At 54.6% G+C, this 16,282-nt stretch overlaps 1 protein-coding gene across 6 annotated transcripts in view; it reads left to right on the plus strand.

Moving 5' to 3' along the window:
- Positions 1 to 16,282, plus strand: part of MYRF (myelin regulatory factor) — a 64,149-nt gene that overhangs the window by 18,682 nt on the left and 29,185 nt on the right. For 5 of the 6 annotated variants that reach the window (XM_074842080.1, XM_074842083.1, XM_074842082.1 and 2 more), the window contains exons 2-4: positions 7,215 to 7,302; positions 8,102 to 8,428; positions 11,949 to 12,010. In XM_074842080.1, coding sequence (XP_074698181.1) covers positions 7,215 to 7,302; positions 8,102 to 8,428; positions 11,949 to 12,010 — 477 coding nt within the window. The remainder of the gene's footprint in view (positions 1 to 7,214; positions 7,303 to 8,101; positions 8,429 to 11,948; positions 12,011 to 16,282) is intronic. The other variant, XM_074842086.1, reaches the window with a different exon arrangement.

Here is a 16,282-nt window from a genome sequence, read left to right on the forward strand (position 1 = left end):
CGGAGAGGACAGAGAGGGCAGGAGGAAGAACAGAGTAGAAAGAGGAGGGCTGAGGTGGTTTAGGAGGGAGGACAGGGCTCGGTCATCAATTCTGCATGGAGCTGCCTGCCTCTTCCTGCAGGGCTCCCTGAGGGACCTGGCAGTGCCCTGCTGAAGAGCAGCAGGATGATTTCCTCTGGCTCCTCACACTGCTTCTGTCTTGGGATGTCTCTCACCACACACCTTGTCCTCCCCGAGGCCTGGGAGATGGAGAGAGGGTGTTATCTCTCTATATACACCTAGAGAGGGTATTTCTACTGGCTCGTATCCCCTTCCTGCTGGTAGGTCAGGAACAGCAGTGCTGCGCAACGGGTACGGCAGTGAGGGTTGCTGTGGGCCTCAGCCCTGACACGTTAAACGGTGAGAGACATGTTCCAGCTTATCCAAGGGCACTTTTGTCAGATAAATTCTTCTGTGCATGCAGCTAAGGAGTTGTGGGCCTGTGTGAGAGCAGAAGGAGCTTTTCCGGGGATGTGGAGATGCTGCTGCAGATGGTGCTACTGACTGTGGGCACTGGGCTGGCGATGGTTTGGTTGTACCTTGTGCCAGTGCGGTTCATTACTCGGAGTGTTTTGCCACTGGCACTGGCTCACTCTTTATCTGGATTGTTGCTCCAGGGTCTTCCTGGCCAATGGAGACCCTGTGATGCTTTTTACTCACTATGGTAAATCTGGAGTCTTGGCTAAATCCCACCAGTCCTGTATCTCCATTCCTTCTGAGGCACTACCTTCTCTGCATCCCGCCGGAGCCGGCATGGGATAGTTTCTCCTCTCAGCAGCAGTGAGAGGATTGCAGTGGGGTTGGATGTGGGAGCAGGGTGATGTCTGGGAGCTCACCAGGAGAGCTGCCAGGGAGGAAGGGGCCAGGTTCAGTCTGGCTGGGTACAGTCTTGGCCTCTCCATGGAGAAGGTGTGGGGGAAGGCGTGCGAGTGTGTTTGTATGTGTGTGTTCAAAGCTCCTCTCAGTTGCTCCATTCGTTAGTGACACACAAATTAGGCTCCCTGGAGCCCACACATTCTGGGTAATGCCCAAATTCTCAGGAACCCCCATCTCCTTAGACCTGAGTTTGGTGTTTTCCCCAGGATCTTGTCCCACAGACTCCCAGAGCTCAGCCTTGGCTGTGTTTCTGATGTGACTTTGGATCTTGGTTTTTCTGCTCTGGCGTGAATGGGGGATGCATGAGCTCCCCCATGGCTTTGGCAGGGCATGGCTGTCCTTGGTGATGGGCTGACAAGGGAATGTCCCCAGAATGGGACACAGGGTGGTGGCTGGACCTCTGCATCGACTGGGACAGCCCTACTTTTTGCGATGGGAAGGGGCACGCGCTGTGTTTGCATGTGTGCGGGAGAAGAGTGTCCTAAGGCAACTGAAACTCCTCGGTGATAGTATTTAGGAGTGAGTAACCAGCTGGTGTAGCTCAGCGTAGCTCCATCAGCCTCGGATCAAGTGAAGGCCCCTGAAGTCAAGCACTTGACACCACATAAAAGTTTCCCCCGCTGGCAGCCTGTGCAGAGCCCAGGAGGGTGTCCTGGAGGGGGCTGAAGGAAGGCGATAGAGGGGTTGGCGTGAGGAGGGGCTCACCCCATGGAGGAACCATGTTACGATTCGGGAAGGGGGCCTGGGGGCCCCTGTCAGTGCCTCGGGCAGCCAGGGCTTTGCTCTGGGGTGGTCCCGAGAGTGCTTTGGGGGAGACGGGGGAGTGGTCTGGCTTGGCATCCCGCTCGGGTTACAGGAGCCACTTCTGCTGGGAGTGACTGGTTATCGTTACAGTCAGGTAATAAAGAGCATTAATTAAGGAGGAATGCTGGGCTGGTATCTGGGGGGAGGCAGGGGCTGCAGGGTTGCCATCTCTCCTGCCGGAGGGGATGTTTCCACCACTCTGGACCCTCTGGGCATCCCAGGGTTGGGTACAGGGAGAGATGGGGACATCATCCTGCTGTCCCTTATCCAGGGAGCTGCGTCCCCATGGCTGGCTCTCCCCAGCTGACAGATGAGTAGCCCAGGTCTCTGGGCAAACACAGGATTTTGTCGTGGCCCCTCGCTGTGGCTCTCTTAAGGCAGGGCCGGCACGGGAGGGATGCCATCCCCGACCAGAGCAAAGCAGGGCTGCTGTGCTGTGTGGCCGAGCCAGCTGGGCTCCTGCTGCTGGGGAAGTAGGTCTGAAGCCGAGCACTGGCCCCGCAGCTCCCCGGGCTTAGGCAGTGTTTGGTTAGCTAGCCACAGCGTGGATTCCTCGTGCTCGCCGCCAGGCCAGCAGCCAATCCGCCAGGGCCGAAGGATAAACAGGGGAGGAAGCAGAAGGGGTACTGAGCAATGCAAGGCCCCGGGAATGTGCCGATGCGGCAGCCCGGGCTGCCGATTGCACAACGCCTCGCGCAGGGACGTGCTCAGGGCCGCGCCAGGGCTCTACACCTCACTGTGGCACCAGCCGCCCCGGCATGACTGAGCTTCATGGGTGATGCCGTGCCAGGTAATGGCTGGTGGGTCTTTGCACCCAGCACCGTTTGCTGAGGCTGGCTGCATTCATCCCGCTCAGCCCTGTGTCTCACCAATGCTCAGCACCCGCTCCAGTGCGTGCCGGAGAGCCCCTGGGAGAGGGAACACTGCACCTTGCCATGTGGTACCATGAGCTCCTGGGGTCTCCTGGCCCGGTTCCACTATGCACCCACTGGATATTTTGTTATCATCTCCCTATTCAGCAGTGGTTTTGTCCCCAGGGTGCTCTGTGCCTCAGTTTCCCCGTGAACACCCTGCCCTAACACCAAGCAGAGGTCCTTGGGCAGGTGGATGTGCTTTGCTGCTTGCAGTGACCAGCTGAAGGACTGTCCCAAAAGCTGTGGGTGAAGCCAGCACCGTGTCCTCTCCCCGCTGTGCTGTGGCTGACGTCTCCCTGGCCTGCTGGGGCCACGAGCCAGCTGCCTGCCCTTTGCACCACGTTTCAGGTGAAGGTTTGCAGGCAGCAGGGTAAAGGACCTGGCCCGTCTGTAGGTCAAGGACTTCAAAGCAACAACCCGGTGCTACGATCTCCTGGGCTGCTCCCTCTCCTGGTGCGTCGCTTGGTTCTAGGGCAGGGCTGCAGTGCTCCTCCAAACCCTGGGATCGCAGCCGCTTGCCCCCGGCCCAGCCATGCTGGCAATGGGGTGGGAGGTTTGGCTGCCGCGGTGCCACTGGAGCGCTCCTTGTCCTGTTTGAAGTGGATGTGGGGCAGCATCGCAACTGATGACGTCTGCCGCGCTTCGGGCAAGCGTTTTGGAGAAAGAGATGGACTTTCAGAGCAGCCCGTGGTGGAGGCCGTCACTTGTACCCATCCGTTTTGGGCTGAGATGTCAGGGAATGGGAATGTGCGGCGGATGGGCTCACCAGGGTCACCGGTGTCCCCCCACCCTTCGCTGATGTTCTGCAGCCCCTGAAAACGGTCGCCCTCGTTGTCATCTCCAGCTTCCCACATCTGGATCTTGTTAGCAGACCCCAGGATGAAGATCTTTAGCTCTCTCCCTTCCTCCCACCCCCAGGTGACCCAGGCAGGATTATGGGCGATTAAAAGACAGGCAACAGAGCGAGAATAGGTGGGGGAGGTTATAAATAGAAATACCATAAACTTATCAGCCTATCACTGGAGGTAAATTCTGGTTTTAATCTCTCAGACCTGTAAATATGACAACTCACGGGGGCCAGACACCGTTAACTCTTTCATACCCCCGTGGACGCATGCCCATCGCTGAGGAGAAGCGGGATGCAGTGGAAATGAATCAGCACCCCTGAAAATGGGGTGGGGAGCAAGTTCTTGAGCCACAAGGATGTCACCAGGAGGGATGAGCTGGCAGCCCCACGCTGTCGGAGCAGGGGCAGGGAGGAGACAGTGGTGCGGGAAGCACCTCCGTTTGGATGTTGTTCATGTTTGGAGGTTTGGGGAAGGCAGAGAAAACCAGTCCAAACATTGGGATTCCTGACATTCTCACACGTATGGGGGCCTCTGCTCGCCCGGCTCTGCTCACGAGGAGGGTGCTGCGGGTTTAACATCTTCTTGTTCTTCAGTCAAAGTTTACTTTTTGGGGATCTCCTCAAGTCTTCTGCAAGGCAGGGGTTAGAAAGCAGAGCAGACAGAGGGGTGACATGGTGTGAGGGGGGGGGGATGGGCGTGCAACACGGCAGTCAAAAGGGAGGACAGGACACAGGGGCCTGGCAGCTTTGGGAGTTTCTTTGCATCAGCACTGACTGAAGGAGTTGTGAAATAGAAGGTTGTCCTGGAAGAGTTTGCCCTGAGGAATCTCCATGTCAGGACAGGGAGGTCAGGGTGTTAGAAGGGGCTGAATTACTTGTCCTGGTACCCTCCTGCCCTGGGATGTTCACTGTGTGCAGAGAGCACTGATAAGCTGGTTTGCAAGGCGCTGCTCTGGGATGGGAGGCAGAATTCATCCTGCTGAGCTTTGGGGACATCAAAGGGGTTACAGATGACAGGAGCTCACAGCAGGGCCGTAGATGGGAGATGCTGTGTGGGATTTGCTGCTGTAATTCCCACAGCGAGAGGGTGAACGCCGGCAGCACGGGGCAGCTCAGAGCTTCCCTGGGCTCTGTCTCTCTTTTGCTGTGATGAGGAGATGTGGGAGTCTTGTCTCGTGCGGAGCCGCGTGGGTGTCGAGCTTCCCAGGGTCCCTCCTTGGTGGCTTCCTGCTTCCTCCTAATCCCCCCTTTGGAGGGGGAGGGTCCTTAGGAGCTCGTGACTCTATGGAGAAGTATTAGCTTTTAATTAATCACCTAAGCTGGCTTTTGGTGAGAGCCTGGCCTGCATGGAAGCTACAGGCAGTGGGACATTCCTTGTGCAGGTTTGCCAGCGAGACCCACTGCTCTGACATCCCCTTTCACCCTGGCTGGTGCAAGTGCCTCTGTCCCCAAGCAGAGGAAAGCCCTTTATTTTTAGTGGGCAGCCCCTTCCCATGGCACATGTGTGGCTGGACCCCGCCATGGCTGTTATCACATCTCAGCTCCCCAGCAGCGCAGCTGCTACACCTCTCACGTCACGGTGCTTATCTCCCCCTCGCTTGGATCTCAGCTGAGGGCTCCTGAAGGTGACTTTTAAGACAAGGTAGCAAAAAATTAGGAAAGCCCAGCACACTGCTGTCTATCGAGGGCCTCCTGTCCTTTCTGGATAGGTCCTGGTCTCCTCTTCTACCACGGAGAAGCTCCTGGAATTTGAAGGCATGAGGCAAACACACTGGGGTCAGACTTTTCTTGGATAGGCTCCATAGCTTGTGGAAAAGCATCAAAATTGGTAAAGTGCCTTTTTTTGTTTCTCTGAACCTGGGTCCCAACCCTGGAACTTGGGATGAAGACAAGTTTTCTGATAGCTGTTGCGGCGGATGTTTGCCAAACGCATCATGTGATTTAGAGTGCGGTCTCTTTTGGCCAAGAGTGAGGCAGCAGGGAGTGCTCAGCCCCTGGCAGAAGGGTTTCAGCTGATGCTGAGGGGTCACATCGGCTGGGGAGTGGCTGTTGTAGGAGAGGGGCCTTGGTAGAGCCACGCATGGTGAAGCATCGGGACCAGGCTATAGCAGAGGTCCTTGGGGACGAGCAAGGTACATGAGCACCTATGGTGGTGGCCATCGGTGAGCTCTTCCAGCCGACCGTAACTCAAAGCAGGACAACAGCGTGGTTGCTACCACGTCACTGCAACTTCAGGAGATGATGTGGTTGTCACAAAGTACCACACCCGTTCCGACCTGGGGTCTGCAACTGTAGAAGCGAGGTGCTGGCACCGCGTAGGACCTCCAGGCCTGCCCTGTCCTCTTCTCGCTACGATGCTCGCCTGGCAGCAGCACCGCTTGTCCCTGCTCCACGTAGCAATGGCAGAGCGTCACCACCTCCTCCCCCGACTCCCCAGGCTCTGCCGCGGAGGCACACAGCGCACAAAGGGTTAGATGTCTCGCAAGTGTGAATGGCTACCCAGGTTTTTTCCCCTCTAGTCAGGGTTACTAAGGGAGAGATCCCTCTATCCGTGCACACACCCTGTCCGTTTGGCAGAATTCCTAGCTGGATTTATTTCTGCCGATTTGCTTGTCTTGGTATGAAAGGGATTTGCAGAGGGGAGAGCTGCAATTGGCCAGGGGTGGGCTGAAACCCCCCATTCTGGGTTTTTGTGGTTCAGCGACTGACCTTTCCCTGGCGCATGGTCTGCGGGGGGGAGGCGGGGGTCAGGGTCTTCTCCTGGGGGTGAGGGACGTCGTACTTTAACGTGGAGCCGCGGGGTCTTTCAGGAAGGGGCCATCTTCGTTATCTGAGCTGGGGGAGGTGGGGGGAGCTGGGCCTTCTCTTCCACTTTCTTGGCAGTGTCTTTGGCACCGAGGGCTGGCACCGACCCCAGAGGGCTGCAGACTCCCACTTCAGAGAGACAGATAAAGAAAGCACTTTCTGTCAACAAAACCCAGCCCAGCTTCCCCAGAACAGGAGAGCGGAGGAGGAGCTCTCTGGGAGAAAGGAGAGGGAAGTCCACCGCTTGCCCGCGTAGGAGAGGAGAGGGAGGAGGTCTCCTGCGGGGTCGGGAGCTGATCCAGAGCTGTCATGGCAGCAGCAGAGAAATTCCAGTACGTTCTGCAAAGCAGAGGCAAGGCTCCAAAGGGAAGGGAACCGGCTTTCCTGGAGCAACCCCTGAGCCCACGCTTACAGCCCTGCCTCTGCAGGGGTTGCTCTCTCCTGCGGCCTGCAATGGGGAGCCCCTCCGTCAGCCCCGGCAAGGCCAGCAGCTTCGCTGACAGAGCTCTTGCAGGCCACGTCAGCGCCGTGGTGGTGGTTGGGCAAGACCTGGCTCTGGTGCTCTGTGGAGCCATGTGTCTCACATAGCTCTGGCCTGACCCTGTGATCTCCCATCTCCCACGTGTCCTGAGCCTGGCCCTGGGAAGCCCGCATGTCCCACAGCCAGAGCGGGGCTTGCAAATTGCTGGAGACAAACCCCACCCCTGTGTCACCACCCTGGCTCATCCCACACGCCCCGTCTCTGTCTGGTTTTATGCTGGGATGTAGATGGGTATGGACGGATGGCAGTCCTCAAACTGAAGGATCTGCTGATCTTCTCAGATCAGTTTCTGGGCTCTGCAAAGGTCTGGTGATGTTTCTCACCTGCGAAGCAAGGGCCTTTCTTGTTCTTCTCATGGCTCATGCTTCCACCTCCTCTCCCCTCGCAGGCCATGACATTAATGGAGCTCTGGAACCATCTAACATCGACACTAGCATCCTGGAAGAGTACATCAGCAAGGAGGACTCACCAGATATGTAAGTGCTTCCCTTGCTCTGCAGCAGGAACAGCCTTCACTGGTGTTTTCTGTGGAGAGACATTGAGCAATTTCCAGCCCTACGATTTGGGGAATCATTTAGAAATCACTGTGCACGCCAGCTACACCTCTGTCCCTCCTAGAATCCTCCTTTATTGCTCTTTGCTTCCTTACTCATTTCCAGTTCTTCTTCCTGTCTCTTCCTGGCTTCTTGCCTTTGAATTTCCCCCGTCTCTTCTGTCCCCTCGCATTCACCTCCTGAGGGCACCGCAAAAGACTTTTCCTTAATTTGAACAATGGGAAAGCAAGCGCTAGGAGCTCGGTGTGAAATCCCCAGCACGACACGAGTGTGGAGAAGGGAAGGGTCTCCCTGTGTGCACCAACATCGGCAAAGGTGGGGAGCAGCCAAGGTGATCTGGGCCATGGGGTGGGAGCAGGATTGTTGGGGCTGATGGGACAAAGTGGCTTCCCTGCGCTGGCCTGTAAGTGGAAGCACGGTGAGCAGATCCTGTTGTCTTCACAAGCTTTGAGGTTGGTGTCCTGGGCGCTTCTGGCCTTTACAGCTCCACAGGTGGATTTTTCACCCTTGGGGTTGCATCCCACCAACCCAGGTGATGGACCTGCCCCCCTGTACGCTCCTGCTGGTGCCACCACAGCGCTGCCTGTTCTGCTGTTTTCTGTATCTCCCAGAGCACCCGAGTGGCTCCGTCCCCGTTGCTGCACGGCTGGGGAGGGGAGGGGTGGGCAGAAAGCACCATCTACCTGTCCCTCTGCTGAGGTTGTCCCCTTCTCTCTCTTAGCTGTTTCCCTGACATCCCTGCTTCAGCCAGCTATGCACACCCCCAGCCCTCCAGCTCAACCACCATCAACGCGCCTCTTGCCAGCTCCATCACCAATGTGACCAACCCCGCTTCCAGCGGTTCCCTCCACCTTCCTCCCCTGGGCAGCCAGCTCCCCATCCGCCATGCTCCTCTTCTGGCCAACCCTTGCGGACCCGGCTACGGTGCTCACCTCAACTGCAATAACAACAATGGCATGGTGGTGCCCAAGGGCTACCTTGGTGGCCACTGCCTAAACAACGTGGTCCCTCCAATCAAATCAGAGCCCAAGGCCTCCTACGCACCTGGGTAAGTGGGGTTGGGGTGGCAGAACAAAGGCAAATGGTGGGACGAGTGTTCTCCAGGTTGGTGGGGCCTGGAGGGTTGGGGTAGTTTGTCCCACCGTGCCTTAACTGCTGGCACCATCAGTCTGTGTGAAGCCCTTGCTTCAGAGAGATGCTTTTTTACATGTGTAGGTCCTGAAGTTTCCTGAAAGGTTGTTTGGTGGATCTTGTCTGTGTGCATTGAGTTAGAGAGGATCAGTAACGTCCCCCACGTCTGCAGGTGGTGTCAGTGCCGTCGGCTCTGGGTGACCAGGATACCTCTGTTGTTCATCTACAAGTGTGTGATGGGAGAATATCATAGCGTTGTATTTTTTTTAAGAAGGAAGAGACAAAGAATAAATTTGAACAAGACAAAAATCAGTCGCCAGGACGTTCCCATGACTATCCCAGGAGATGTTAACTAAATTAAGTGGAGAGATGTACTTCTCTTGGCCTGATGTTGTAGATACTCCACTCAAGGGAAGAAAAAAATGGTATCTGAGCTGGGTTTGTACTCCTTTGCAACAAGCTCTGGATGCAGACCTGCTGAAGGGCAAGAAGATGACCGGGTTTTAGTATTGCTGATGGACTCAACTGGACAGTTAGTCCTGGCAGGAGAAAAGTTGTGATTCTTGCTCTCTGGGATGGCCTTGCCTTGAACAGGCAGGAAGGGAATGACACTGGCAGGCCGGGAGAGCACAGCGACATTGCAGCTGCCATCTGCAGCGGCCAAAGGGCCAGACAGAGACCGTGTCTGCAGAGAGCACTTGGGCAGGCGTGGCACGCTGAGAGCGTGTGGCCCTACAGCGGTGTCTGGGAGAGAAGCTTTACTGCCTGGAGACCCAAAGGGAAGAATGTGTCTGGTCTCTCCCTCCTCATGCACCTCTCTGGTCTGGGCTGCTCTCCCCCAGTCATAGGGAAGTGAAACAAGAAGATGATCTGAAGGTGGACAGATGAAAATCAAAGTGTTCAGCAGCATGTTCAGCAGCAGGAGGCCCTGACAGTCGGCAGTAGCCACACTGCAAGGAGCCGTGCCACGGTCCGACCTGTCTCTGCAGCTCAGGGTGGCCCTGACATGCTCTCTGCACAGCCAATCTCTGAACCTTCTCCAGTGGAGGTGGTGGATGTAAGGGACAAGGGGGCCAGGACAGCACCAGGAGGACTCATCTCTGCAAGCCCCTGTCTGGCTTTTCTCCCTCTGCCTTGTGCCCTCTGGGGTTGCCAGCGAGTGCGGCCTGGTGATACTGGATTTGGAAGCCTCCAGCACACTGAACCAACGATTCAGCCATAATGCAGCTCCATTGGGATGACTTTGGTCCTTTGGATGAATTTGGAAAGATCTTCCAGAAAGAGACGAGCTAAACAAAATCTGCCCTATTTTGTCCCCAGTCCGGGGAGTTTTCCCTTGCTGTGTACCCAGAAGGCTACATGCAGCTTAGGGGGAGCCATGCCCAAAAGCTTGACGTGATGCCTTGTCGTGTCCCTTTCTTCTGCACGCACCTGACATTCTCCAGGATGTGAGAGGTCCTGAGTAAGGATCACAGCTTGCAGTGGAGACCTTGGTTTGGATGTAGATGAGCTGGGTCAGCTTTGATGGCAGCATTTCTTCAGCATCCCAGAATGTCTCTTCCCCGTTGTACTGGGCTTTTCCTAGAGGAGCAACATCTCACGTGTTGGATACCAACAAACCCTTCCTTAGAGTAGACACATCCACACTACCTCTCTGTATGAATTCTGCAGTGTCCACCTTTCTTTAGCAAGGCCTTTTCCAGCCTGAATTGTCCCAGGCCCTTTTGTTACTGGCCAAAACTTGGCTTGCTGAGGCATAAATCCTGATAAATTCCTAGGAAATATAGCATGAAGTCATGGCCAGCATGGCAAGGAGCCTGGAAATAGGGCTGGTGGTAGATGCTCCAGACCAAGTGTAGGAGGGGAGCGGTGGAAAGGTGCTACAAGTGAAGGTGGAAGATGAGGGAAGTACAGTGAGGGCTCTTTGTTGGTATTATGCCCTCTCCAGCTGTGTTCCACTTACCACGGAGAACCCATTTGCCTGGTCTTGGGCTCCTCTAGTGCAGGAAGGGCCTGCTGGGTGTCTTGGTTTGCTGCTGTAGTAGTGGGTGCTGTCAGGAGCAGAGTTTCAGAGGCATGTGTGTGGTGTACTGCAGCCCAAGGGGCCTCGTTAACTTTTTGGCCAGCTTTCATCCAAGAAGCACTGGTTTGTCTGGGATTATTTTGCAGCCACAAAGCTGGTGGTGTAAGATGGGGGAGTGGAAAAGGATCCCCATTGAAAATCTACTTGTGATGAGGAACGAGGTGTCAGGAGATGGGGAGGAAAGCAGCCATGTTTGTCTTAGATGGAGCAGACTTTGCCGAGGAACTGGGCTGCGGAGGCTGTGTGACACCAGCGATGGAGCAGATATGGGTGGGCAGACAAGGTATCTCCCTGCCCAAGATCTCCACAGGACAGAAAACGCTGCAGATGCAAAGGTGAAGTGAGCTTTTTTCTAGAGGACAGGCACCAGCGCCACCGTCTCCCTGCCCATCTCTGCGGCAGCTTTGGCTTGCAGTGACCATGGCTCAGTCTAGCTGGGAGCAGGGCCTCAACTTTTTCTGTGCACTTGATCTCTAAAATGTTGCTAGAGAAGAACCTGAGACAGGCAAGTCCTTTATTTGTGCACCAGGGTGGTGGAAATTTTACCCTGAAGATGTGTGAGGCCCAAGCTTCTGCTGCAGTGGGATGCATGTTGAGGAGGGGCTGCAAAAAGAAAAAAGAAAAATTGGTTCAAATGAATTTCCAAGGAGATGCTTTGGAAATGGCTGAAGAGCCCAGCTGACTGGAGTCTGTGCTGGCTTGAGGTAAAATAAAGAAGGATGAAAGAGCCAACTGGCTCCCTGCAGTGCATCTGCGCTGCCACCACACATGACAGGGCTGGTCCTTGATCCTGCCGTCCCCGAGCCGTGGGTGTGCTGGAGAAAGCAGCTGAGAGCTCCCGCTTTCATTTGGTTGCATTTTGCAGTCAGGGCCAAATCCTGCTCCTGGTGATGTTGGAGTAAAGCCAGGGTGATACAGCCAGCAGCTGTGGTGGTGCTCAGGTTCGTACAGGTCACAAGGCAGAATCCATCCCATGGTGCATCAGATCCCAGGTCCCAGCCCAGCTGCCCCCGAGCCTCCCATTTACCCAGGGTGAAGCACACTGTCCTTCTCCGGGGAACGGATGAATTTCAGTTTGGCTTCTTTTAACTGGAGGTCTCACTGGCAGGTCAACAAAATGTCTGTCCCGGCTCCTGAGGTCCAGGGAACCACTCTGGGGAGCGGGGTAGCAGTGACAGCGCTGGCAGTCCCGAGCTCATCAGCTGGACACGCTCAGGGTGTCGGGGAGCTGCTGCGGGCGCTGCTGGGATTTCCAACTGGAGCCTGGAGGGTGCTTTGATCAAACTGGACCTATCAGTTGAGCTGGAAGCTGGTTTAAAATGACCTTCCCTTCTCTTTCCCCATTGCTCTGCAGCACTTTACCTGACTCTCCCCCCGACTCTGGATCAGAAGCCTACTCCCCTCAGCAGGTGAATGGTAAGTGCTTAAAAAAGAGAGGGGTGGGGGGGAAATTAATAATCCAAACCCCAAACCCGACGTCCTCCCCCTCTTTGTTCTGTGAAAGTGGTTGGCTCTGAAATCTTTATCAGACGGGAGAAAACAGGCGGCTGCAATACGTGGGGAGATTATCAGTTAGTAAATATCCCTAGACTTTCGCCTATTGTTCTGCTGCTAGTCTTTGCAAGGGGGGAGAGCGAGCAAGAGAGGGAACGGGAGAGAAGGCAAGGTGGGAATCCACTTACACGGGGAGAGATCGGCGGTGTGGCTTGTCCCCAGGCAGGGTGGGATGTGGAGCCTGCGAGCCTCCTTGTCCTGCCCTCCACCTCGGGTGAGCGAAAGGCCAGGATTGTGAGCGCGTCCCTGAAATGGAGCCTGGCTCGGGGAGACAGACATGAACCCGCCGTTTAGCAGTAAGTTCCTTCCCAGCCCTTCCCTCCCCTCCAGTGGGGCCAGTGGATCCTGGGGGTCTTCTGCTCCCCCTGCAAAGGGTAGGGAGAGCTGAGTGCCCCCAGGTGCAGGCAGGGTCACTGCCAGGCCCTCCTCACTCCCCCGGGGGAAGCAACCGAGTGTTATTTGGTTCCTCTGGTGACCTTCACTGCTCTTTGGTGGAAGAAACTCCTTGGTGAGGAAGGAAGGTTGCTTCTGGGCTCCCTTCCCCCTCGGCAGCAGCACCCTCTTCCCCAGGCTCCAGCCCAGTCCCCACCAGGAACAGTGCCTGCTCTTTTTTTTTTTAATGGAAGAGGTCAAGAGTTCTGTTTATCTTGCTAAAAAAAATCCCTGGAATTCCTCCTGGCCGTTCCTTAAATATAACAAAGAGGCCGGGTTGCTCACCACAGGGAGAGCTACTTTGACGTGCTGGCAGGAGCACCTCTGCTTGGGGAGGAGAGGAGGCTCCAGAGAGCAAAGCAGCTCCTTCCTCGCGAGGGAGGGATCAGATTCCCAGACCTGGTTTTTCCCTGGAGTTGGGAGTGCAGAGCATGGGTCCTGTGTTTGGCAAATGCATTGACCCCTGTCCCCACTCTGGTTAGGAGCCTGTGGAGACTGCGACGTGCTGCAGACACAGTGAAGAGGCACTGTTGGCTGTGAGGGCGTGTTCTTGGACACCCATGTGTGTCCCTTGAAAGCTGCACAAGGTCTCCCAGCTTGTACCCAAGCTGCCAGTGCCAAGGCTGACCATGCTACAGGGTCAGGATGTTCACTTAAAATGATGCAAAGACCCATTTCTTGCAGTGTTTTGTAGGGGAGGATGCGAGGCTCCTCTCCCAGCCCCGAAGCGGCTGTCCTTCTGCGTGGGTTTGGTCTCTGAGGGTTGTTCTGCGGCTGTTGGAAGTTGTATCCATCAGCCAGGCTGAGCGGTGCCGAAGCTGCCCAGCCGGCTGCGTTGTTGAGCCATGCTAGTCTTTGCTCCAGGTTATGGGTGGAAGTTGAGTGTTTGTCAGGATGACAGGAGCAGAGCTGGGTAAGGGGGATGTCGTGATAAAACAGAGATGCTCTACCCCAGGGATGTCACTGCCAGCCCCGGCCATTGCGTGAAAACAAGGCTGCTCCTTGGTCCTAATCCCCAAACTCCCGAGGATGGAGACCTCCCATCCTCCCTGAGCTGTAGTACGTCCCTGAGACACCTCCAGAAGGGCGGCTGGCCCAGGAGAAGGATCCGTGAGCATGGGCAGAGGAATCCAGCTTGATATGTGCTGGAAAAGGGCAATGAGAGATCTTGACAGGTAGCAAAAAGCCTCTGAAGGGAGCAGAATGGGCGAATGGGTGGAAGCAGCCCTGCCCTGGCAGCCTTCAGTAGGAAGGCTCAGCGTAAATACATTTCACTTTTCCAGACCTTGCAACGGGAGGAGTTTTCTGATTCCTGGTCAAGTGCTTTGGCCTCATTAGTCAACCACTGGCTGGTTGTTCGGAGACCAAAGTCCACCCAGCCCAGCGTCTGGCTCAAGGCTGGCTGGTGGCACCTGCTTAGGGGAGCAGCCTGGAAAAGACCCAGCAGATTTCTTCCCTGCTATCCCCCTCCATGTCCCCATAGTCTCTAACAGGCTTGGACAGTCCCTGGATGTGTTTTCTCCCTCCTGCTGGTGCTTGGCATAATCAGATGTCCCCAGCGGGCTGCAAAGAAGTTTTGTCTTGCGCTTAAATCACCTGCAGAGTCACTGTCCCTTCCTCCTCCCCAGAGTCAGTCCGTCATTTCTGCAGGGACCTTGGTGTACGCTGTGGGGACACCTGAACACTCAGGCTGAGGCAGACACACCTCCAGCATTAGGCAAAGTCTGTGAAAACAGATGTGCTTTGGCCTGGCAAAGAAAGGGTGGGTGGAGGCTTCTTTTGTGGGGCTGGGGACCAGGCTGCGAGCTTCCCACAGCCAGGGAAACCCTGCGAAGAGCTCCGGTTCTGAGGCCATGGCTCAGCTGCACATTTCATCACTGCCTGGGCCTTTCAGTTCCAGTTTCTCGTAGGTGATGTGCTTCAGGTGGGCATCAGCACCTGGCTTGCTACCGGGTTTTGTTGGTGTGTGAGATCCTGGGGAGGTCTCAGGAGGGTAAGCTGATCTTTTTGCTGCTCTTCAAAGGCCGATGCTGTCAATCTCCTTAGCAAGCACAGGCTTTGGGAGTGGTATTGAGATCTGTTTTAATGCTAGGATGGGAGGGAAGGGCTTCCATGCAGGAGAAATGTTGAACTTCCACATGAGGCTTCTGTTACCCACTTCTCCAGGAGATGCCTCAAATTCCCACTCATCTACATCCGGGATGTTCACTCATTTTCCTGGGAAAATTTGTAAATTCTTTCAACTCATATTTTTCTCAGCATTACATCATCAGCGTGTGTTGTTCTGATGAGTTTCTCTCACATGTAAAATCTTGAGTATTGAGATTTTTCTGTGCGTGGATTTTCTTGCGCAGGTCTGCTCACACTCTTTGTCAGCTCATTTCTCATGTGTCTTGCACTAAAGTTAGTGATCGTTCTTTTAGTTTTCCTGTATTTCTTCACTGCTTTTCTTCACTTGCGGAATCTAGCTGTGGAAGGTTTTGATTGTGCTAAAGAAGCATGTTCCAGGTGGAAAGTTTCTTCTCTTTACAGTTTCTTTCTCCTCTTCACAGTTTCTGCAGTGAGGGTAGGGAAGCTGATGTAAGAGATCATTGCAATTCATCAGACTCAGATCTTTGCCTTCCACTTGCTCATGACACAAGCTCACTCTATTTTAGGCTGCATTAAAACATAAAAATAAGGTGCTGAAATGACGCCAGAGCTGATTAATCTCAGAACGTTTGAATACACACTTAATCCTGTCATTAAGGCTGAGTTCTGATGAGAGTGGTGTTACAACTTCACCGGTGTGGTCACTAGTGGGACCAGTCCTTCGGTGCTGTGGGCAGCGTCAGACAAACACCTGCGTTCAAAGGAGACAGAAATCACATCCTGCTCCATCTGAGGTGAGCGCTGAGCCTGTTCCACGTCTTGCCAGCACACCAACTTTCTCACCAACGCATGTGTTTTTCTTTAGTAAAATTACTCATATTATTTCCTTTGGTCAAATCACTATTTCTAGGAATTCTCAAGGCACGTTGGGTGAAATTCAGCCATGTTGCTTTACTTTACACACTTTACTTTTTGCTCCTAGCCTCCAAAAATGTTTTGGTTCTAGTTAAAGCCCTCAGCTGAGCACTGGTGTTGCTGTGCATTGGGTTTATGGGTAGCTGGAGATCCAAGCAGCTGCAGAAAGGCAGATGGATTTGCATGCACCTCCACACACCAAGCATTTCTTTTGATGGTGATATAGTCAAATCGACCCTAATCATGGCATGGCTTGAGTATCCAATTCCAAATAGAGGAGGAGAAAGGTAGGATCCCATTTGAATGTCCCTTTTTGTTTATTTAAATTTAGAGATCAAAGTCTCCTTCTGGTTTAAATTAAAAAAAAAAAAAAAACAAAACAAAACAAACAAGTGTCCCCACAGGAATCCCCACCAGTGGTGCTGATGAGCTGGAGGTGTTCAGGTCCTTCAGTTGTCTCTTCTTTTCCCTAGTAGTTCCCATACCTGTGCATGCTCTCGTTGGAGAAGAGCACAGCGATTGTCCTTGCATGGTTGTAGTCAGTGAGAAGCCTTTTTTGGTGCCTCTGGCCCAAGCTGGGTGTGGGCATCCCTGGGACATCTCTGCTGGGACTGTGGAGTGTCCAGGCACCATGCCGAGCTGGGACCCTGAGCTCTCAGCCGAGCAGTGCTCTGTGGGGTCAATCTCACCCTCAGC

The sequence above is a fragment of the Strix aluco genome, chromosome 16 (assembly GCF_031877795.1).
Source record: "Strix aluco isolate bStrAlu1 chromosome 16, bStrAlu1.hap1, whole genome shotgun sequence".
NCBI lineage: Eukaryota > Metazoa > Chordata > Aves > Strigiformes > Strigidae > Strix > Strix aluco.